The sequence below is a fragment of the Danio aesculapii genome, chromosome 3 (genome assembly GCF_903798145.1).
Source record: "Danio aesculapii chromosome 3, fDanAes4.1, whole genome shotgun sequence".
Lineage (NCBI taxonomy): Eukaryota > Metazoa > Chordata > Actinopteri > Cypriniformes > Danionidae > Danio > Danio aesculapii.
The window spans coordinates 19,489,851-19,514,100 of record NC_079437.1 but is presented as its reverse complement, the minus strand read 5'-3'; the positions used below and the strand labels follow the sequence as shown (position 1 = coordinate 19,514,100).

Below are 24,250 nucleotides of genomic sequence, written 5' to 3'. Positions count from 1 at the left end.
AATATAAAACATTCTCATATCTTTTACGAATTTATTTGAGATGTAGAACGCACAGTAAGCGGACGCATAGAAAGACACTGCAGTGTTGCTGAAGATTGTGGCTGTTTAAGGTGGCTTGACAGGTATAATATGAATTGTAGCTAAATTGTTAACGTTGCCAAACAGCATTTTCCGTTGTTTACATCCTTGTTTACGTCCTCGCTACAACACACCATTTACGATAGAAGCTGCACATGTAATTGATCAATTTTAACAAATAAAAATAGTTACAGGTTGTGGCTTACAAACCTCAGCTTCGTCAGTTAGATGAGTTTTTAGCCGAATCCAGCACTGAACTGGGAGAGATTCTGGAAGCTGTCCTTTGTCAAATGCTAGCTATATATATTCTTTTAAAATTCTCTAGAACATAATTACAATTAAATTGTAAGCACAGTTTGTGTCGTGTCCTTTGGAAGCCCAAATACAGAAACAGAACAAGCTCTGTGGAAATAGCAGCGTTGGACGGCATTTTAGCTTTCTCTGCTATAACATTACAGCGCTTCTGCCCACGCCCCGTTTCTGCGCGGAGTGTATGCGCATAACCTGAAGCATTTGTGATCTCACTAGCCCAGATGTATTTTTTTTGTAGTCCTTAAACTTTGTTTGCTATAGGCTTTGCTAAGCTAACTCTGTAAAAGCCAATGTCTCCCTTTGCATTGAACTTTGAGCCTATTACATTAAGAAATGTTTATGTTCACACAGCTACATTACACATCAACTAAAGTTTAAAATATGATATCGTAGTGGACCACCCCTTTAAAACTTATATTATGTGTAACATATCATATCTGTAGAACAATTTCCGTGTTATGGATGTGACTTTTGCAGTAAAAAACTTAAAACATAAATTCACACAGAAAGTATATGCTAACACTATATCGTAACATTTGTTTATATTCTCCAAAACAACTAACCACAGAATTATGGGATCAGAAGAATATCAATCTGTAAACATTTTTATATGTTAAGTGAGGAAAATAAACATGCGTTATGGATGTGACCAGAAAGGATGAGAGTTTACTGTATACAACATACTTTGTAGAAATTCTGTGAATTAAACTGCACAACTCAAAAGAAATAATGCTAATCAAAAGGAAAAAGTCGGCTCACTATATAACGAAAATATTGATTTTATTTTCTATATTTTTGCATTTATGAGGAAAAAGGTTCATTATGGATGTGAAATCTCTCTGTTATGGTGTGACAGATGTGAAGTTGCCACTTGGTGACTTTAGTAAATCAAATATAATCATTTGAAAACACTGACTGAGACATTTTTGAGGATTTTTATAGTACTTTTAAAATACAAGCCTACACAAACAATTTAAAAACATTTGACATTTTTGTGAAAAGGGTTTAATTAGGTTTAATTTCCACAAAAATTCTTCAATTTACTTAAAACTACACCCACTATATTTATGTGAATACAAAAAAAGAAAAAACAGCTATAACCCTAAATAACTAAATTACTGCTACTTGTATATATATATATACAATATTTTGTGTTTTAATTCCTATGATCTAAATAATTTATGTAATTTGATTTAATTTATTACTATCCCTACCACTGTTCTAAAATATTTGATTTCCTTCATAATCTTATTATCAGCTCTGCATCATTTCAGTTCAAAGCTTTAAGCTCACTGATACAAATGAAAATTCTTAATCTGTTTCTGCTCTCTGTCTGCTCTGCTGCAGGTGTTAATGCTAATGAACTGGACGGCTCACTGAAAAACACCTCAGGTTTCTCCCTGCTTTTCCTCCTTGTTCTCTGGGTTACGCTGAACACGAGTGTGTGCCCGGATCCTGGCGGCGGCTGTGAAATACACATGTGTGCGTGTGTTTGCTTATGAGCAAGTGATCACGTCTGGACACTTTCTTGGCGACGTTCTGTGGTGGCTGGCGAAGTGATCCTCCCCTTAACCCAAAAACCAAACGCTCAAAACTGGCGATGTCCAGGGTGCCGAGTCCTCCCCCTCCTGCAGAAATGACCAGCGGCCCTGTGGCCGAAAGCTGGTGTTACACACAGGTGAGTGTTACAATCTATGTGTTTTGCCTTTGCATTTACACTTGAAGAGTTTGGTTCCAAAATGCTGTAAATCCATTTGAATTATTATGAGTAAAACAGGTTTTTTCTTTATTAAGAAAATGGCAAAAAGTGGCTTTTTCAAACTTTCAGATACCGTCTTCAGCTTATAATTTGGTTTAAAAGTGAAATCCAGATTTTGATTTTCAAAGATTTATTGTAAAATCAAATCATATCTTTTCCAGAAATGCAATAAATCCATGACCCTTTTTTCTCCAAACTGCAATACATTTATTTAATCAATATAAAAGTTGTTTTTCATATTGAAACTGTTGAAAACACGCAAAAAGTAAGTTGATTCACATATGACAGCCTCTCAACTTGGCTAAGACTAATCTTATATACGGTCAAAGGTCTAAAATGGCTCATTCATTTAGCTAACTTATTTTGTTTTAACAAGAACATTAATGTTATTAATAAAAACTGTATTATTCACACTGAATGTGAAGTGAGAATCATCTTATAATATCAATTTCATATTACTATGGTGATCTTTAGTATTTGTGCATGGCCTTCCTATTCCTCTGCAGATTGCTACTGTCAAACTTTGGAGGCACTTTCGGTTGTCAGCTGCAAAATGGCTCGATTCTGCTCTGTTTTGTCGACTTCGAGTAAAACAATTGAATGTTTTTCAAAAAATCCTCTGGGGGTGAGTTTGCCAAGTTTGCTGCTTTCGTGTGGGAGCAGGTAACAGCTAGTTGTATTCACTGTTTGCAGTGCGTGGAATGGTGCGCTGTGATTGGTTCAGCAGATTTATCGCGTTCTGCAGAGAAGGGAGACTGGGGTTTGTTGCGGTTTGGGGAGAAAAAGGGAGAAAGCATGTTAGAATGACATGGCTGAAATCACATTTTGTGTGTAATTAAAAACTGTTCAATACCAACCAAATACAATACTGATTTTGGCAGCGTTTTGGAACCAAACTCTTTACTTCTATAAAAAACATTTTTTATTGTAAAACATACTAATGGGGCTTTTTCAGTGCCTGGTATAACACTGCGCAGCTCCATTTGCTTTTCTACTGCAATTTAAAACTCATTCAAAGTGGGTATAGTTGTAGTTGTGCTGTTTCTATGGATGATACTCATGGTAAAAGCAACATTAAATAAAATGCAACAATGGAGAGTATTCATAGGAAAAAAAATTTCATCGTCAACTACTAGCCTGTTATGCGTAGTTGTTTTTTTGTGGGAATGGCAATCATTTAAAAACACGAAGCAAAAGCATTTCAGTTTTTTTAAATGAAGTTGTTATGTAAACATATCTGTATTTCCATGTCTAATCAAACACAGCTGAACCAGCCAATCAGTTTATTGAGTTTACTCTAAAATTATGGGCAGGTGTGTTAGAGACAGACTGGAACGAAACTGCTGCAAACTAAATCTCCAGGTACAGATCTGAGCACCCCTGCTGTCTCAGACACACATTAAACCTCGTCTAATGCTATAAATGGCCAATCAACAGGCCCATGTGGGATCTGCATGCTTGCTTTCTGTGGAATAGATTTAAAGGGATTTTTTTAAATAACCCTTAGAAAAATAACACCCTTTGTTTCAAATCCATCTGATAATATAATATGATATAATGTAATGTAATGTAATGTAATATAATATGACATGACATGACATAATATAATATTGTATAATGTAATGACTTATAATACAATTGTTTATGTAATATACTATAAAATATCATTAGTTCAATGGGTACATTTGTATTCAGACATTTTAAAAAATATAATAATTTTAATAAATATAATATAATGCATTTAAAAGTTTACCGGGCCTGCATTTATTTGACCAAAATACTGTATAAACAGAAATATTGTGGAATTTTAGCTAGTTTCTATTTTAAAATGTTTTGCAATGCAGTTTATTTCTATGATAGCAAAGCTAAATTTTCAGGAGCTATTTCCAGACCTCAGTGTCACATGATCTTGTTCACGTCATTCATTCATTCATTATTTATTTATTTATTTTATTTATTTATTTATTTGTATTTTTTTTTATTTGATGCATTTTCAAAGACCACTTTTATATGAAGTATAATTTAGGACACACATGTCCCATTAGCTGCGTTTCCACTGTCGCGTTTTAGGAGCCAGTACGAGTCGGGGCCATACGCGTTTCTATAGTCACTTCCGGGCCAAAGCGGGGCTTTCTCAGGGCCAGCGGCTGGCCTTTTTCAGCCTGCCAAATACCTTGGGCCAAAGCGAGCCAGCTGGGGCTTCGGGGCTGAGTAAAAGCAGAGGCGGAGTTTGCTAAATGGTGTGTTGCTGTCATTACACTAGTTTTTCCATCACGCATAAGAACGTGCCAAAAAATAAATGAATAAATAAGGGAAAGAAAAAGACATTTTGAACATTTTGTCAAGTTTTAAAGGTGTTTGTGCATGAAACATTCTCGTTTAGATGCATATATACGTGTGTGAGAGAAACCGGCCAAAAGAGTGTATTTCCTTTCTTAAAACTGATGCTGATTTGGAAAGCTGCTGTACGTGAGCGCAACGATATAGGCTAGCCTATATTTTATTACTTGCTCTTATGTCCTAAAACACTTACGGTTTCCTTTACTTAAGATAACTGAATAATATGCTTTAACATGCTCTAACATCCTTAAATCATTGTCTCTATAAGTGTCATATAGCCTAGGTAAAAAAATGTTTTAGGTACTTTCAGAGGATTTAGGCCGAATGTTTCACAACATCTACCGAAAAAAGGATGTTATAAAAACTTTTTAATGGAGGACGGAGTCATTAACGGATAAATTCTGTGGTTTTATATTATGAATGGTGTGCTGAGCCATCCTTCCCTTAGTAGCGAGACCACTCGATGTACCATTCCAACTGTCGGCGAGCAAACAAATATAATGAATGAAAATACATAGATCTGTGTGCATAGACATATAATGTAATGCTGTACAGTAGCGTGTACTTTGTTTTGGTTGTCTCCATTTTAATGGTTTTGTGATGATGCGATGGTGTGCTTTATCTGCCTGATTCCTGCTGAATTGGGCGGGTTGTTTGACATTTGATTCGTGGGGCGTTCTGGGGGTGGGCTTTCCACGCTGTGAGTTAGTGGCCTGACAGTGGAAACGCGACATGATTTTGGCCTTACTGCGCAACCTCCTGGGCGATTAACCAGGGCATTTAAAAGCCATGGCTTGCACTGGCATGACAGTGGAAATGCGGCTGTTGTCAGTTGTGACCAATTTAATTAATCTTTATTCTAAATAATATTAATTTCTTTAAAGAAGTCTTACATATGTGTAACTTGTAAACATGTGTGAATGTTACATATATTAACTAAGCTTAATCTGTGGTTGAAAAACTTCTATGTATGAACCAAAATGACCTGTATAGCTAGTAGGTCTGTCTTTCTAAAAATATGCAATGGCCATTATCTTCCCTGTGTTTTGAGTGTGTGCGTGACTTCACAGAACCCTCCAGTGTGTTCCGAATCCCCACGACTAGTGAAACATGTTCCATTAATGCTTTCATTTATCTCGCCATCATCCTCCCTCAGTGTTTTTGTTTGAGGTCTTTTTATTCCTTGTTCTTCCCATCCTGTTTGTTGTCAGAGCGCATTAAGATAAAAGGTGGTTTTGATGTGTCGCTTTTTTTGAAGTCTTGGCCAACACTTGCGGATCTAATGTAGCAAAGGGGGAGGGGAAAAAAGTAGATGGATAAATGGAAGAATGAAGTGTCTTGTCTGTTGTCTTCTTGTGTGTTTGTCCAGATCAAAGTGGTTAAGTTCTCCTATATGTGGACCATCAACAACTTCAGCTTCTGTCGGGAGGAGATGGGAGAGGTCATCAAAAGCTCCACCTTCTCCTCGGGGGCCAATGACAAGCTCAAATGGTGAAAAAAAGAGCACATGCAGATTCGCATTAATATTTTGACTTGTTTTTGTCAGAATAAATGCTTATGTGAGGCTCTTTGTTTTGAACAGGTGTTTACGAGTGAATCCTAAAGGGCTGGATGAGGAAAGTAAAGATTATCTGTCTCTCTATCTGCTCCTGGTCAGCTGTCCTAAGAGTGAGGTTCGAGCCAAGTTCAAGTTCTCTATCCTTAACGCCAAGGGCGAAGAAACCAAAGCTATGGGTGAGAGCAGACTCAAAAATCTTGTTTGAAGGTTGAAGATGTTAGTATCAGTATCCGCTTGTTAAAGGGTCACGAAACACCAAAACACCTTTTTTGAGATGTTGACAATCATATATGTATTCCACGTTGCTAAAAACACTTTTAGGACACGCATAACGCAAAAACAAAAAAAATTCACTTTTTTTGTGAAATATTTCGAGCAAACTCGTTCTTTCAGTCTGAAAAGAAATTTTCAAGCTAAATCACGGCGATTAGATCTTTGTGTAAATTCCAGCTTGGAGACTGGATGTCTGTACTGGTGGGTGCAACATGACATCTTTGAGTTTTCAGCGTTAATTCATGAGAAAGACTTGGTTTGAACTAATCGGTGCACTCTATTGTAAATGAGGAGCACTTCATTAATATGCATAATAGCTATGAAGACAGTTTTTACCTGTTGCAGTGTTCGGAGAGATGACACGTTGTGTTGCCAACTGTAATTCAAACAAGAAGAAGAAGAATTGTTTGCAGGCATGGGTCAACAGTGTTGCGTTTATAAATGTGCTGCAACAAAGGTTTTGTTTCCATTTTTCCCCACAATGAGAGCACTGATCGCGTGTGGACGTGTGGATTACAGTAGTCTGCTAACATGCAACAAAATATGTTTGTAAGGAACATTTTTACCCGAGAGCTTTTCGTATCTGGAAATGGTATAATCCAGATGTGACACTCCTCTCCTTTTAAAAAAGACGCGGATCCAGTTGGTGTTGATTGTCCTGTCTCTACAGATTTGGTAAGTGTGTGATCAGTGTTCTTAGATTATGCTTATTCAGATGGCAAAGTTAGTTTGTATCGTCAGCAGTTACTCTTTCAATGTTTAAAGACAGACCTTAGTCAACATGATTTAGTTACTAAGTTTACAGTACGTTAATATCACTACAATATTATGGACTGAAAGATCCGCTGTAAATGCTGCTCTCTGAATGTAAACTTGTAAACACCTTAATCAAATTATTACTGTCGTGTAGGCCACATTTTCTGACAGGATAATTTATACACACACGGCTGTTTGACGTTATTCTTTGCACCTACCGAGTCTCTGCATCTACCGAGATATGCAAGTTTTTTTTTTCCTCCATACAACGTGCGGTATCAAATTCCGTTAAAGCAACACTCTTCCAGCAGTTCTTTGCATCCAATATCTCACGGGGGGCATGCATGAGTTCCTGAGTATAAGTGAAAGTGGCAAACTGTAGTTAAAGTCAACAAATTAAGAATAAAACACCCAAAACTACATGAAACTCCAAAGGAAATGTGAATAGCGTGGTGACACAATGAAGTTAATCGAATTATGTGCTATAACATGTAAAACGGGGTCATGAAAGGAACATTCAAAAAGCAACTCATATAAACACCTTTATCATATTATTGTCTAATTCAGATCAAGGCAAATAATTTGATTACTGATGTCCATGTAAACGTAGTCACTGTCTATCTCACCTGCGTCTGTGTTTGTGTTGCCTCTGTGAAAATTAGCGCATGCACATAATGAAACTCCCCTTTTCATGCAAACCCTTTGCTCTTTCACTACTCGACACTCCCACCTAAACAAAGCTGGACTCACCCACTTTCCTGACTTTTTTCAAACTAGAGGTGTGAAAACACCCTGCTGAGAGGTTTCATGGCCCTTTAAGGTGACACATCAGTGACGTATGAAATACTGTTTCTGGGTCCAAGCTGCTAAATATTCGTTTGTGGCCACTTTTTAGTCCTATCACACAATAAAGTGAAATATATATAAATCATGGAGTACACAACAGTCTCACTATCTGGCCATCTGACATTAAGCCTGGATATATATACATACATACATACATACATACATACATACATACATACATACATACATACATACATACATACATACATACATACATACATACATACATACATACATACATATATATATATATATATATATATTGCGATCATGACTTTGATATAAACTTAAACTTGCACTTAAGCTCAATATAATCTTGCACTTAAGCTCAATCACTTTCACTTGCAGATCGGTGATAAGACAAAAAGCTATTGGCTGTTTTATTAAAAAGGGGAGGGGCTGCACTGTCACACTCTCTCCGTGTTTTGGTTAAGATTGTCAAACATCAAATAAAAATGCACATTTCAAAGCACTTCAAAACAAATTTTATGTATATAAAAATCGCTGCCTTTACATAGTGTCAAAATGGCAACGTTAAGAAAATATAAATGCAGTTCATGAAAGTTATAATGCCATTTAGTATTAACAACATTAAAAACATCAACTCCTAAAAAAGTATTATTATTATTATTATTATTTTTTTTTTTGAATTTGAATTTGAATTTATGTATGTGACAGACATACACAACAATACATTGACCACAAAAAGGAAATATGTTTTGTGCCAGGCTTTAATAAAAACTGCTATTTTCTATCTGGAATCTCTGAACAGGTAGATCTTAAAACACTCAAAAAAGAAGAACAAGAAAAAAAAGAACAAGATAACATGTTACAACTTAAAATATACAGGATCACTCAAACAAACAATCAAACACAAACATTTGCTTAGTGTGGACATATTTGTTTAAATAGGAGCCACTTTTTGGACAGGCTTATCCAAAAATATAAAGCAAAACTGAAACCAGCAGCATATTGGAAGTGCGCTGTATAAATACTTGCATACCTCATTTAAAAACAATTCAAATGTGTGCACACTTTGCTTATGTTTCGTATGCATGCTTGACAGTAATTGCATTATGTACATGTGGAGATAAATATATAATTTTCCCCCCTAATATTTCCCATGTTCTTTTTTAATATTCATATTTTAAAAACAGTATAGTTGTAACTAAATTCTGATAACTAATTTCTATTGTCTTTGCCATGATGATAGTACAAAATAATTTGCTAGTTATTTCGAAAGATGCTAGTTTTCAGCTTGAAGTGGAATTTAATTAGGTTAACTTGGAAAGTTAGGATAATTAGGCAAGTCATTGGACAAGAGTGTTTGTTCTGTAGCCAGTAATATTGCTAATAATATTGACCTCAGCACTTTTTACATTTTTTTTTTGTTCCAACCACTAAAAGAATTAAGACTTTCTCCAGAATAATAGGATATTATAATATGACTATATTAGAACATAAGCTGATATTCTTTAAATATTGTCCTTAATCTTTTAAACATTACAGGAAATATTTAAAAAATAATAAATTCACCAATTTTTTATTTTTTGGTCTTTTGGTTTCTTAAGAGCACAGGGGTGCCCAAACAATTTCTTATGAATGGCCAAAAACTAAACTTGATAGAGGGTGATGGGCCGGAGGTAAATATACCACGCTGTAAAGTTGTCAATGTAATTTCCTAATTTATTATTACAATTTATTTTATAATTTTTATTAAAACTATAATTTATTTCATATTAAATACTTTAAATGTATTAATAATTATACGTTATTGTTCATTTTATAGTGAACATCTTACAAAATACATGAACAATCCCATTTATAACACTAAAAAATACACCTTGCCTTGATTCACTTGCTGATACCTTCTGCAATGTCTGCTGTCCATCAAGTGACTGTATTTATTTATTTAATCTGATTCATTCACAACATTTAATTGAAACATTTAATTTCAGTTTGCCATTTTAAAAAAACAAAAGTATTGTTAAATTAAAAATGGCAATCTCTGTTAAAGGCATTTCCCCCAATATCCCCCATAATTCTCTCTCTTAGATGAGATGGAGGGCCAAATGTTACAAAAGGTTACCATGGGCCAACTTTGACCCGCGGGCCCTGGTTTGGGCATCTCCACTTAAGAATATAAACTGCAGCAAATTTTGGATGATGAAAAACATAATACAACAGAATAAAGGCATGTTATTATCTGATGATGGCGGAATAGTAAGATGCTGTTATGCCAACAATAGGCTTTTTAGTTACAAATAAAAGGAATTACCAATTAACTTAATTTTTGATTAGTTTTCATTTAATATTATTTTAATAATTTAATAGAGGCAATTTTTTCATAGTTTTTCCTCCATCCAAAGTAACAATATTATTACAGCGGTATAAAATTGCTCATACTGTGAATTTGGTCATAGCGTCTTTCTCTAATCTACCGTATAATTTGATCTGCTTATAAAAAAAAAGTCATGTAAGAGCAGAAGCAAATTTTCTTTTTAGCGTACTCATCACAATCACCGTTTTATGAAACATTTATTTAATCAAGAGTGTTTTTGCAGACTAGCTCAGTATCGCTTGATTCCTTTAGGGACCTGTGGATTTTACAGCCGCGAAAACCTGCAAAGTTAATCACAGACTGGCATGACTTTGAAAGTGTGAATACTCCTGAATTTTCTGAAAGTAATAACATCCAACGTGAACTCTCCCCCTTATAATATTAAATTTGAGGCAGGCAGCAATGTTTTAATTGGGATTTATTGGGGGTTGATGGCCTCCGGGCTGTCCTGTTTGATGGGTATAAATGAGGTACAGGGGGTTCGCTCTTGACTGGTGTTGAATTATGCTTTCTCAGATGAACAACTTCATGCCTGATTTTGTTTCTGCTTGTTTTTAAACCAAGCATTATTCATAGCTGGGGGTGTGTGTGTGCCTGTAAGGTGGTTTTGTTATTCTCTTAAAGAAAAAAAGTCTGACATTCTGGCAGAGATGTTAAAACCTGCACATTTATAAATATGAGGTTTCTTTGAAAAAAATCAATATGCAAATGATATGCGTGTGGGTTAGGTCAATGAACTCTTGCAGCTCACCGGGTCATGGAGTTTATAGCATATAGAGAAGAAAAAGTGCGATTAGAAGTGTGTTTGGTGAGGATCTTTATGTAACCGAGCATTCTGCTTTCCTCAAAGAGTTCTGCTCTGTCCTGAAAGTTCATTAGTTCACTGAAACTTGAACTTTCTGTCATCTTTTTAACGCATCGATGAATGTGTGGATTTCAGTATTGGATTTCAAGTTTCAAAAAGGTTGAAAAAGCAAATTCGTAAAGTGACTCTATTTAACAGCTAGGATAGAATTGCTATATGTTTGTGCAGCAAGGTGACTGAAATGTAAATAGTTGACCAATAAATGTAGCCAGCATGTAGTTTGTGAGTCAGATCAGTCTGATTCATCAACACAACTTGTTTTACAGACCGTTTTGTAAACTGAAATGCCTGCCAAGAATTGCAGGGGCAAATTTCAAGGTTTTAATTAAATTTCTGTTTGTTCTTTACACAAAGCTGTTAAATGGCTTCAAAGGACAATGGCATTTTACAACTTGATGTCTTCCATTCAGTTTTATTGAAACCGTGTCAAGGATGTGAACCTTTTTGTGAAAGAAACACAAAAATGTGCTGTATATGAGGCTCTATTTGTAAAAAAAAAAAGTTATAAAGATTAAATTTGTCAATGCGATCAAAAATGGAACGATGCTAAATACAGGTGTGTTTAGAAGTTTGTGTTTGTTCACATTCCATTGGAAGGAAAGTCAAAAGATTTGATCTGATTCCTTTAATAATGCAGTAAAAAGGTTAGGAACCACTGGTTTATAGTATCAAAAATGTTAGAATTTTTTTCGGATGCATTTTTTTCCCAAGTCATATTTTGAAAATTAGTCATGTAAACAAACCTTGCACACTGAATCCAATGTGTATTAATTTATTCCAAAAAAACACAAAACATTTCGAAGTAAAATCAGGCAGTGATGCTTTGTTCTCTTATCCTTTTGAAAGAGGAATAAGCTACATATTGTGTTCATCCAGTACTGCCCAGAGAGGAAGTTTTCCTCCTCAAAGTGCTGCACTGGATTATTCTGAAATGCAAAGTTTATTTCAGGAAGTCTTGTGACACTTCACACATTTACCTACGTAAACAAATCCGAAACAGACTAGCAGTACCATAGCAAGGTTATTATAGTTGACAAAAATGAATGAAAAAAACTAGAACTAGCTAAAACTGCATTTTGTATATACAAAACTAATTGAAACTAGCAAAAAGGTCCTTCGTTTTCGTTTTTAATTTTTGTAAACGTATTTAATACATACTATATGCCTTTTAGAAGTAAATCTATACTTCATGTTGCAGGTGTTTGACCGTACAGCACCTCAGAGTATAATCCTGATGCCATTTGCCAGATTAAACCGGTTCTCCTCCAGTCATTCTCGCTTTTGCTCCCGTGACAAAAACAAAGGCTGGACATGACCGCAGCACCGTGACAATATTAAATACGACCCGAGCAGAGATTTCAATGTATTATTTTAACACATTTGTGCCCAATAATGGGTTTTATTTCCATTTTAGTGATCCTGATCATGAATGAATCGTTGTTTTAAACCGGTTCTTCTAAGTGAACCGGTTGAACAAATTTACCAAATCAAAGTGAATCATTTGAAACGATTCACATCTCCAGAAACATTAAGCACTTATCCACAAACAACTTTTTACATGCCTGATACTCCCTCTGACTCTAAATAAACCAATATATAGTGTACTGAGTTAGTACACTGAGTTCAGATTTGAGAATTGGTGAACCGAAAATACTGCGCATGCGTGATTCAGCAGATGGTGAACTGAACACAAACATTGATTGCTGACTACTTTTGATATGTTGAGTCCAAACTTGAGAAGATTGTCACCAGATCTGGTTCGCGTCAAATATCCAAACTTCCGATCACTACTGTGCATCTAACCTCAGAAGTGGCCTTGCGCACACATTTTATTAAGGGTGTTGTATTTGAATTTGAGGATGGGTAGATGGTAATGTTCTTGTGTCAAAAAATGTAGCCCATCTTTGGTTTAGTTATTATACAGTAAGAATCTTACACCTAACGAATATCCTAATTTACAAAAAATAAATAGAAAAAATCTGGTAAATCTATCTCTAAAAACGAACTAATAAAACATCCAAAACTACTATATTATAATAGTTTGAGGCCGCGTTGACATATCAAAGCGAAGCAGACAATGAGGCATCTAGCTTTCTATTACAGTGTCTATGGGCAGTACTTTTAAGGTATGGACGAACACACACACCCCAAACAGCAGCAAGAAAGAAGTGTGCCAGTCACTGTATCCAGCATAGGGGTTCCTAACTAATTGCGCACGGTGTTTGTCATGAAGTTATCTGTGCTGAGGGCTCAGAGAATTTCAGATTCAGTGGGTACAACACAATAACCTTATTTCTAACTTGTGTTTTTTTTAGGCGAGTTTTTGCCAGTAAACGGCCCCTCAATCCTTCTCGCCAATTCTGGCTGTTTTCTTCGAGCCTTTATTAGATGTTACACAAAAGCTGGCGAGCACTGTGCAGCCTGGAGAGATGAAACTGAGGTGTGAGCAGCAGTCACACGCTCATCTTTTTGAAGATTCTCACATATGGGCAGAGGAACGGGAGCGAAAAGAAAAGGAAAAGGGTGCCAGATTGTGGCAGCGAGATGAGATGAGAGGTTGAACAACCCCGTCTCTCATTTTCCAATTTTCTCATTTTCTGCACCTTAATGGGCGAGAAGGCGCTCCTTGTGTTTTGGCCCCCGCTCCTCCATCTCTTTCCTCCACTCAACATTCTCTCCATTTAGCGCCCCTCCAGAACGAGGAGGGGGTGACGTGCTTTGGGGTGTCCCCGGGGACATGGGAGTGCCGACAGCTCCTGTACAGTGATGGGGAGAGTTTTTAAAGCGGGACGGAGGATGAAAATATGGCAGCAGAAATTGCTCTATCGGTTCTGGATCATTTAGAATCCAATTTAATCCTGCCCTCCTCCTGGGGGAGAGCGAGATGAACGAGAGAGGAGAGGGGGGAGCAGAGGTGGAGAGAGAGAAATAAAAACAAAGTAAAGTGCTTTAATTAAGAGGGCTGTGAGAAGGCACTGGGACTTTGCAGCATGACTTGTGTTTATGGAGTCAGTCATGGGCAAGACGATGAACAAATAGAGGTGCCAAGGAACCAGTGTTCAGGTTTGACAGACTTGAAACTGGGGGAAAGTATGCATGTAGCTTGTTTTTCTTTCAGGTGTCGCTCTGTTTTCCTTTATAACATGACATTGGGACTTGTTTGTTGAGGAAAAAGACTTGTCTTTATTGAAGTCAAATGTCCCAATGATTGTGCTGATCTCCATAATGATGATTTCCCAGGGAAACAATCAAAGAGCCACATCAAGGGCAGTGATGCTCCAAAACCCACAAAGAAGAAAGATGTCCAGATAAGAAACTCCTTGCACTTCAAGCAGTGAAAAACTCATGTCCTAAACCAATTAATCACATATTAGTTTTTTTTAGGAGCAATATGCTTATTAATAGACTTAAGAAATGATTTACACCTATTTAATTCTAATAAATTACAGATTAATGTAAACCAACTGAATGATGTATAATGAAGATTAAGGGTTATGTTAGGAATTACCTGATCAGGTTTTTTTGCCCTCGAGTCAGCGTCATTTGATTTTGAGTATCTACCGAAACCTGATCCAATACTTCAATAATACACAAAAAAAAGTATAAAGAAGTGCAAAGAATCAGATCCAGGATGTTCCTTATTTTTATTTAATTCACCTTATTTTAACATTCAACAACTTCTGTGAGGTAACTTAAACAGTAGCACCTCAACTTAAAATACCTTGCAGGCAATCCCAAGTTTACATATCTCACAGTTTGCTTTGACAATGTTGATGTCATCAAACCATACCGGAGGTTTTATAAAGAGTCCTGATTGGGAATAAACGTCCGATTCCGATCGAGTCTTAAACCGCATGATTGGGTCCAATTTCCGATCACGTAATCGGATCTGTATCAGTAAAAGCATACCCAGTTTATGTTGTAAGTTCTTTTGAGTAGTAGCTCAAATTTATTAAAAAAAAATGCAATAAACAGTATTGTTGTGAAATATTACAGTTTTCTATTTTATTGTATAATAATGAATATTCAGCTTACATTACTTTAGGCAGTGGTCCCCAACCTTTTTATCACCGTGGACTGGTCAACATGTATACGTAGCTTGCTAGGCGACCACCGTTTTCTCAGAGGATGACAAGCTGACAAAACATTGCTGCAACTCTGACAGTGTTTGGGTGTTCTGTTTTTGTCTGAGATTAGTCGAAATGTGTATATCTCAAAGAAAGGTATGAAGCTGATTGGTTAGTTATTGTCATAGGCGGTGCACTGGTGGGATTGAAACGTTGAGATGTTTTTTAACTGAGTGTGCCTGCCAGGGCATGAGTGCATCACTTGCACGCATTGCTCCCAATACATGTGCACATGCCGTGCTCCTCCTTTAGAAATAACTAACTTGTGAGCATAAAAGACGCAATATGTAAATGGCCCCACTGTTATTTGCGATCTACAGCAGTTGATCTTTTTCTTGCCCAGACATGCTGCCCTGGATTCACCTGATTTGTTGACAAATGGGTTGCGGATCCATTCCTTGGCAGTTTGTGGGACCTTCACAGGGCCTTTTCCCCTTTGCAAAGAAACTTTTCAAAGAAGTCTGTTTCTTACTCATTTTTGCAAGCTTGTGAGTTAAAAAGTGACCAAGGTGTAACTGAGAGAAAGCTGTCAATTTTCTAAATAAAAGATTTTTTAAATTAAAAGATTCTTCAGACTCAGATAATTGATGATTTCTTGTGCGGCCCGGTACCAATCAATCCATGGACCGGTACTGGTCAACGGCCTGGGGGTTTGGGACTTGGGATGTCCCAATCAGGTTTTTTTTGCCCTCAAGTCAGAGTCATTTGATTTTTGAGTATTTACGATACTGAAACCTGATTCGATACTTCTAAATTACATAAAAAAAGAATAAAGGAAATGTATGTTTTTCCTAATGAAACTCGCTGTATTGTGTCGGGTGTTTGTTTTTGAGATGCCTTATCTTCACATTTTAGCCATATAGACTCTTACTTGTCCCACTTATATCACAGTAATGCAGATCTGGCTAACCCCAAAGAGACTGTGTCTGTTCCTCGTATTATTAGATCATGAAGTAAACTTGCTATGTGCTCTAGAAAAAATCTATTAAGAATCAGCTTGGTCTCCTAAACATCAGGTCACTAGCACCTAAAGCACTTATTGTAAATTAAATAATAACAGTCAATGATCTTAATGCACTGTCTCACTGAAACCTGGCTGAAACAAAATGGCTACATTAGTTTAAATAAAGCAACCCCTTCAGGATTCTTATACAAGCATGAGGTTCATCAAACTGGTTGTGGTAGTGGAGTTGCATCAATCTTTAGTGATATTCTTAATGATAATCAGAGAAACGGACTTATGTTTAACTCTTTTGAAGTATTGGTGCTAAATGTTATGCTTTCTGATATTATGAAAAAACCTGTGTTCTCTCTCGCTTTAATCACTATATATAGACCCCCAGGACCCTATGTCAATTTTCTAAAGGAGTTTTCTGTTTGTATTTCTGACTTGCTAGTTAAAACTGATAAAATACTAATTATTTTCTTGTACACGTTTCATTCAAATTTAAAATAATTGTTCATTGTTATTCATTGTTATTATTCAACTTTTGCATATAGGTGCATCATTTTAAATTGAGAATTTTTTTTGTGTCTGTGTGTAAAGATTCAGTATAGCAAAGCTATTGGGCTAATAGGGAAATGAAAGATACCCTCAGATGTTGCTTGGATGGGTAGTCTATAAACTCCTCGCTTGACAGTCTCTGCTCTGCCGGCTGTTTATATTCAGATGTGACTGTGTGCTGGCAGATATTGATTCTGAACGTGCTTTATTGGCTATTGACTGTTTGATGAATATTTACACAATAGAGCTTTACTGCTGTTGCTCTCAGCCCCGCATGGCCTGTAGCTACTAAAGCTCCCATAGATCAACATTTATAACGCTGACAGTTTCACTGTGAAGCCACAGGAGAATGAGCTTCTGCAACTACATTCTGCTTGGCGATATTAGTTTTTTAAGGCATTTGCAGAGTCTATATAAGCAGAACCAGAAAGGTCAATGATTTATTGCATTTTTTTTTTTTCAAATGAATGTGAGATTGACTAACAAACACTTAAGCACTCTTTTCGCTTTATATTATGACAATTTTTCTGAAAATGTGTGTGTGTAGGGAGGCTAAAGACAATTCATGGACATCAGTAACATTTGTTTATGCAATATAACATTTTCTACAAGTACGTGCTGTTGCTTCTGACAACATTGTTTCCTGTCAAAAGTCAATATGAGATTTTGCACAGGTCTCCCTAACATCTGTCTTAAAAGTGTCCATATTCCAATGGTGACTGGTTTCATACTCAGTTTTTTCTGTTGCTGACATGCAAAGGTTTTAGTATAAGAATAATTTGCAGTTTTAGTATAAGAATAATTTCCCACGTACAGTTGAAGTCAGAATTATTAGCCCCCCTTTGATTTTTTTTTTTTTTTTTTCTTTTTTAGATATTTCTCAAATAATGTTTAACGGAGCAAGGAAATTTTCACAGTATGTCTGATAATGTTTTTTCTTCTGGAGAAAGTCTTATTTGTTTTATTTCGGCTAGAATAAAAGCAGTTTTTAATTTTTTATTAACCATTTTAAGGTCAAAATTATTAGCCCCTTTAAGCTAAATATTTTTTCGACAGTCTACAGAGCAAACCATCATTATACAATAACTTGCCTAATTACCCTAACCTGCCTAGTTACCCTTATTAACCTAGTTAAGCCTTTAAATGTCACTTTAAGCTGTATAGAAGTATCTTGAAAAATATCTGATAAAATATTATTTACTGTCATCAAGGCAAAGATAAAATAAATCAGTCATTAGAAATGAATTATTAAAACTATTATATTTAGACACGTGTTGAAGAAAATCTTCTCACCGCTAAACTGAATTTGGGGGGGGGGGGGGGAATAAACAGAGGGTGGGCGTTGTAATAACTCTGACTTCAACTGTAGCTGGACTTCTGGCTAAAAACATGCTCGAGCCAAGAATCACCAAGAGATCGGACATTTTTACAGGCCTAATCCAGACAAGCCAGTCTGAGCTGATCCTTTATCATATCAGGCGTTAAAGGTGTTTTGGTCTCTGTGTGTTTGTATAGGAGTGTCAAGGTTAGAGGAATTATTGGATATTGTTTACACTGGCGCATTGTGTTGATGCTGTTGTGAGAATGTCAGTTTGCTCACATTATTGTTCTGACACCATGCTGCTGAGCTCTATATTGATGGCAGCGTGTAGAGGATATTTGTTTGTTGTTCGGGGAAATATGACAGAAATCTGTGCGTTTGTGTCTGTGGTGTCAGATTTTTCTTGTAATTATGTAGCCAGACTATTCTTATAAAATCACTTCCCTTTGCTGCTTATTTTGGCCAAGAACCGACTATGTAGACAGAAAGCGACTCCAGCTTTAAGACCATCTGCTAAAAGACATCATTTGGATAAAAAGTGGATCAAACTTAATTGTTGGATACGTTTCAAATGACTAGATTCCTTGTCTTTACAAATGTTGCCAAACACTGATCAGAAATTCATCTTCAGCAGATAAACATGTGCACCTGACAAATTGTGTGTGGCATCCAGTTGGATTGGAGCTGTCTGTTTTAGCCATTTTTTGCTTTTTGTATGTGTACGCGCAGTATGCTTCAGGTCATCTATGGGTGGTAAATGGGCATTTCGTCCGAGGCTGAGACTACTTAATGCCCTCAGTGTATTTCTCAAGGAGTTTGAAAAGGTGGTTTTGCACATTAAAATGGTTCGCCGTTGAACTTTGGTCAATTGATGCATGCCCACAGGAGTTCACCTAGATTTTCTTGCTTATATACGCGTTTTAAAGTATGGGCAAACAGAACTTGGCCTTTCGACCTCCCTGGCTTTGTGCGTGTGTGTATGCTTAGTGCATTTGTGAACCGAGCAGCCTTCTCTTTTTCTCTCCGTGTGTCAGTGCCAGGACATTAGGCACTGTGCCCCAAAGCTCAAGGCCGGGGCTTGAATATGTATTACCACTGACTGCTCTTTCTTTTCCAGTGCTTTTACCCTCCTATATATCTACATAATCCATCTGTCACTTCTTTCTTATTGGTGCAGTGTTTTAGTCGGATGTCCTAAAACCCTCCTCCTCTTTCTATCTGCTGGTGTATTAGTGTCCATGGAGGCCTGACCCTGGTTGGATGCCAACAGGAGCTTGCCCTGCCCTACTGCAATTGGTTAGTTGCTAGACGTCCCCAGCGAGAGCACAAATTTAGCCACTGACCTGATCTGACCCCAGACCTCCTCGAGAGACCAATCAGTGTCTCTGTCACTCTTTCTTTCCAAGTCCCTGTCTCTCTTTCCCTTCTGTTTCTGGGAAAGGTTTGTGATATGTGGTCAGGGGTTGTGCTTAAACATGTCCTGAATGTTTTTGTTTTTGAAGGAACTGTAAAAGCCTGCTTTTTTTCTTAGTATTTCAATGTTTTTTTTTTTTTTTTAATCGATCTGATCACAGCTCATGCACACTGGAACAATTTTCACTTGTACTTAATTTTTTTTAAAAGGTTTTTTGGCGATCATACCTTATTGAAATTCAATTCAATTGATCTTCATTTCTATAGCGCTTTTACAAATGTAGATTGTGTCAAAGCAGCTTAACAGAAGTTCTAGTAAATTGAATCTGCTTCAGTCCAGTTTTCAGAGTTGAAGTTCAGTTTAGTTCAGTGTGGTTTAAATTTTACTGCTAAAATTCAAACACTGAAGAGCAAATCCATCAATGTGCAGCTCAACAAGTCCCAACCAAGCAAGCCAGTGGCGAACAAAACTTCACCAATTGATGAAGTGAAGTAAAATTAAACTTGAGAGAAACCAGGCTCTGTTGGGCACGACTAGGGCTGCATGACTCTGGCAAAAATGTGAATCACGATTTTTTTCTTGCTTAAAATCAAGATGGCTATTTTCTCACGATTCTGTAAATGTAAAATATAGGTTAATATGATTAGCCTATTATTATTGTTAATTCTCAAATATATGGTAAAACAACAATAATTATATTAGGCCTATGAGTAGGTATACTGTTGCTTAAAATGCAAAATTTTGAATGGTCATTATAGTGGACTTGAACAGACTTTCAATATGTCCTGTTTGTTAATTCACAGTAAAATTATGGCATCAGAATACAACTATTCATAATTATAAAGTTGATTTATTGTGTTTAAGACTTGTGCTTGGCATCTGCTATTGACAACATTATTAGACCATTTGTTTTCACGGGTAAAATTAGAATTTTGTCATTATCAGATTCCTTCTTGCATATTATTCAACATTACATATAGGCTAGGGTTGTTATACAGACACAGTAAACATTTATTTTCATGCACAACACTGTGTTCGCTATGAAAGAAAAAACATATCAAATGCTTGTCGTAAATGTTCTGCACTGGTCTATTGCGCAGTCTATTTTAGTTCCTCAATATAGCAACACGCCAATATAGCGCTGCCTTAATACATCTCTTTTCTAGACTGGAACACCCATGATTCCACAAAATGGCGCAAATGGATTTGCTATTTAGACCATGTGCCGGAAAACGGGAAAATTAGGGTTGCGCTGGTCCAAAAATAGCAACACATCGCGGTAATCACATCCTGCGCGTTATTGCGCCGGGTGTTTGATAAGGCCTCTAAATTCAAAAAGATTTGTGGTCTTCATTTCTCTATGTTCATATTACCTCTAATGCTCAGTGAAAAAAAAAATCCAACAATGCTTTATAATGGGTTTGTGTATTTTTAAAACATTTTCTTTTAGTCCAAATACAAATATATGCAATAATTACAATCATATTACTATATCCAACCTAAATTTCTTTTATAATAGTGTTTAAAATGACTGTCATATATGTATCCACCTATAGAAAATGGACCAAATAGATATATTAAAACAGCAGGTATAAAACGTGAACCTGTCCCCCTTGTCTAATTTTGAGTGCCAGGTGTAAACAAGGCTGAAGTTGCTTTCTCCTCAAGTGTGTTCATGTCAGTATGGCATGGGGTTTGAAAAATTATGTTTTGAAATTCCGCTTCTTGCATTTAATAGGTGGGTAACTTGATTTACCGAGGAGTTCTTGATTCTGGGAGGGTTAATTACCCGCCGGTCCATCAGCATCTTCTCCAGAGCTGCTGAATCAAAGCATGCCATCTGTGAACACTCCTGTCTGTCCAATTCCAGACATCACAACTCATGAGCAATCCTGGAAGCAATACTGCAGTTGAATAACTTCGGCCCATTCCTCACCATTTTCAGTAAATTGTATAATATGCTTAAATTATTTCCCTATATCTTTATTTTATGTATCCTCTACATTTTGAGGGACATGTCTGTGGTTGCCCTTCCCTATTGTGTGTATCTGTATGATTGTCACAGTCGAGCTGTGAACACACAGCCATTTCACACCATGTTAAAACACCTGCACACACATACAAACAAACAGCAGTGGCAGATTAACCGGCAATGTCTTGAGCCCCCAGCTGCGCTCGACCAACACAGAAAAGAGGAAAGATGCTTCACTAGAACAAGTGTAACGTTTAGGAAGAGAGGATGTCACACTTGATGGAGTGCGCTTGTCACGCATACCCACAATGCAACAAAAGCACAAAGGAATCTATTCATCTCTTCTTCTTTTTCTGCTCTTCCCTACTTTCTTTCTCTTGCATTTCTCTTCTCTAGACTGTGTGACTAAGGAGAAATCCTCTACTATGGTTCTGCCGACAGTCTTGAATCAGCATCACTTTCTTCATCCTTCTTTTTTGTTTTCCTTCTCATTTTCCATTTTTCTTCTAGTTTTTTTTTCTTTATTTCTCATTGGTCTTGTTTTTTTCTTACTTTCAAAATTTCTCTTCTTCTTCTTCTTGTTCTTTGCCAACCTCTTCCTTGCCCACCTCTTTCTTTGCCTGCTTCACTTTCTTTCAACTTTTTCCCCTCTTCCTTGTTCTGTACTTGTTTGCCTTTCTCTTGCAGTTTCTTCTCTTCTTATTCTTGTTGTTCTTTGCTACCTTATTTGCTTTCTCTTCCATTGCCTACTGCTTCACTTTCCTGGACGCCTTATCTATTGCCTACATTGCGCCTCATTTTTCATCCTCTTCTCATTCTTCCTTGTTCTTGAGCCTTAACTTTGTCTACTTGTTCATCAATAGCCAATCAATAGAATCCAAATGGATTTCCATCAAGTTGTGAAAGCAGCTGACTGTGGTATTGGTAACCTAGCAACCAACAGTAAATAATGGAGACAGCTGATTGGTCATGTGGAATGTTCACTATTAAGGCTGTGCGATATGGGCAAAAGAAACCTATCGTGATATTCTTGAACAATATTGCGATTTCGATTTTAATCACGATTTTGACACATACAGACGTTTAACAGTGTGATTCTGTAACATATTTCCAAAGGAAAACAATTAGGTCTTTATCAAAGACCTGTAACATGTCTTTAAAACAGACATAAGGCAAGAAAAAAAAAATCACCTAGTAAAGGTGTAACAAATTGTCTCTGAACAACAGACCTATGGCAAAACAAATAAATAGATCACCAGTTGTGCGTGCATGCGTGCGTGCGTGCGTGCGTGCCGTCAAACACAAGTAGGCTCCGATATTCGGTTTGATCACATGTCGGAAGTTGTTGCTTGTGCTTTTGTACGTGTCCGCAGCTTTTTTTGCCATGCATAGCCACAGACCTCTTTGTGACGCTGCTGTGAAATAGTCTGTTCACATATTGTGTCTTTTGCACGCACAAGTTTGTTATTTCCATGAAGGGGCCCGGCTTGCGCGCATATTGGGAGTGACGCGTGCGCGTATTCCATGCGCACGCAGTTGAAAACATTTCTACTTTCAGAATGCTGCAAGCACACTGCAAGTCACATAACGAGAACGGAGCGATCAGCTTGATACTTTATATAGAATATACACATTTCGATAGACTAATTACCTTAGACTAACACAGAACACCCAAACACACAGTGCTTTTTAATTTTCTCCATAAATGAAACTTCTATCGGAACTGCAGCAATGTTTTGTTAGTTTGTCATCCTCTGAGAAAACGGTTGATGGGCACCAAGCACCGACAAAGGATCACGAGCACAAATTGTGTTGAATGCTGTAGGAAGCGACGCACCTCACACTTTCCACATGCTTTTAGATGCGTTATGGGACTGACAAATGACCTGATTGAGCGATGCATTAGCCTTCCTCTTTCCAAAGTAATCCCACTCCTTAAATGTTGACTTTTTTTTTTAAGTCCTCATGTGCTGAACTCCTCATCCTTGTTTATGCAGGCTATTTGTTAAAAAGCCCAGTCTCCTGTTCTCACGCTCTGTTTAGATGCTGATTGGTTCAAAAAGCCTACCATGAGAAATCGCGCATGTTCAAATCGCAATTTCGATACGATTTCAATTAATCGCACAGCCCTATTCACTGTCTTTTTATTCTACAATTGTGTTTCAATCTCCCATTATTCACAATAAGCCTTTTTCGCATATGCCTTAAACCACCTCAAGCAACCTTTATGTTTGCAACTACATTTGTCATTTTCATTGCTCGTTTCTCATCCTATACTCATGCATAATGTGCATTAATACAGGGTGATGGAAACCCAGCTATTGTCTTGTAATTTTTTTAATGTTATTCTTGTGCTATTTGCCCATTTCTTCCTCTCTTTTCTTGTTCTTCTTTCTCGTATCATTATTTCTTTCTCTTCTACTTATTTCTCTTCCTCTTGTTCTTTCTTTTTTTCTGCATCATCTTTTTTATTATAAATCACATTCCATAAAGAAATTAGTTTGAATGAAATTACAGTTTTAACGATTGTCATATTGTCTGTGAATTGCAATGAATTTATATCTGTAAGATAATCTCTTCAGTCCACACTGCCAGTGCTTGATTTTCCACTCTTATTATATGGATGGCTTCTTTGATCCTGCTGATGCATCTTCAGTCAAGATAGAGTAGAGGTTTGGATATAGTAGCCAAAAAACCCAATGCATGTATGTAGAGGTTCATAGAGGTTTAATAGCAGGAGATGAAAAGTCACTGAATAAACAGTCACAGAATGGAGAGCAAGAT

The 24,250-nt window shown here is 36.7% G+C and overlaps 1 protein-coding gene across 1 annotated transcript in view; it reads left to right on the top strand.

Annotated features, from left to right (window-relative positions):
• Nucleotides 1-24,250, top strand: part of LOC130221026 (speckle-type POZ protein) — a 199,498-nt gene that overhangs the window by 135,035 nt on the left and 40,213 nt on the right. The window contains exons 3-5 of the mRNA XM_056453326.1: nt 1,738-2,068; nt 5,859-5,980; nt 6,072-6,223. Coding sequence (XP_056309301.1) covers nt 1,991-2,068; nt 5,859-5,980; nt 6,072-6,223 — 352 coding nt within the window. The 5' untranslated portion in view covers nt 1,738-1,990. The remainder of the gene's footprint in view (nt 1-1,737; nt 2,069-5,858; nt 5,981-6,071; nt 6,224-24,250) is intronic.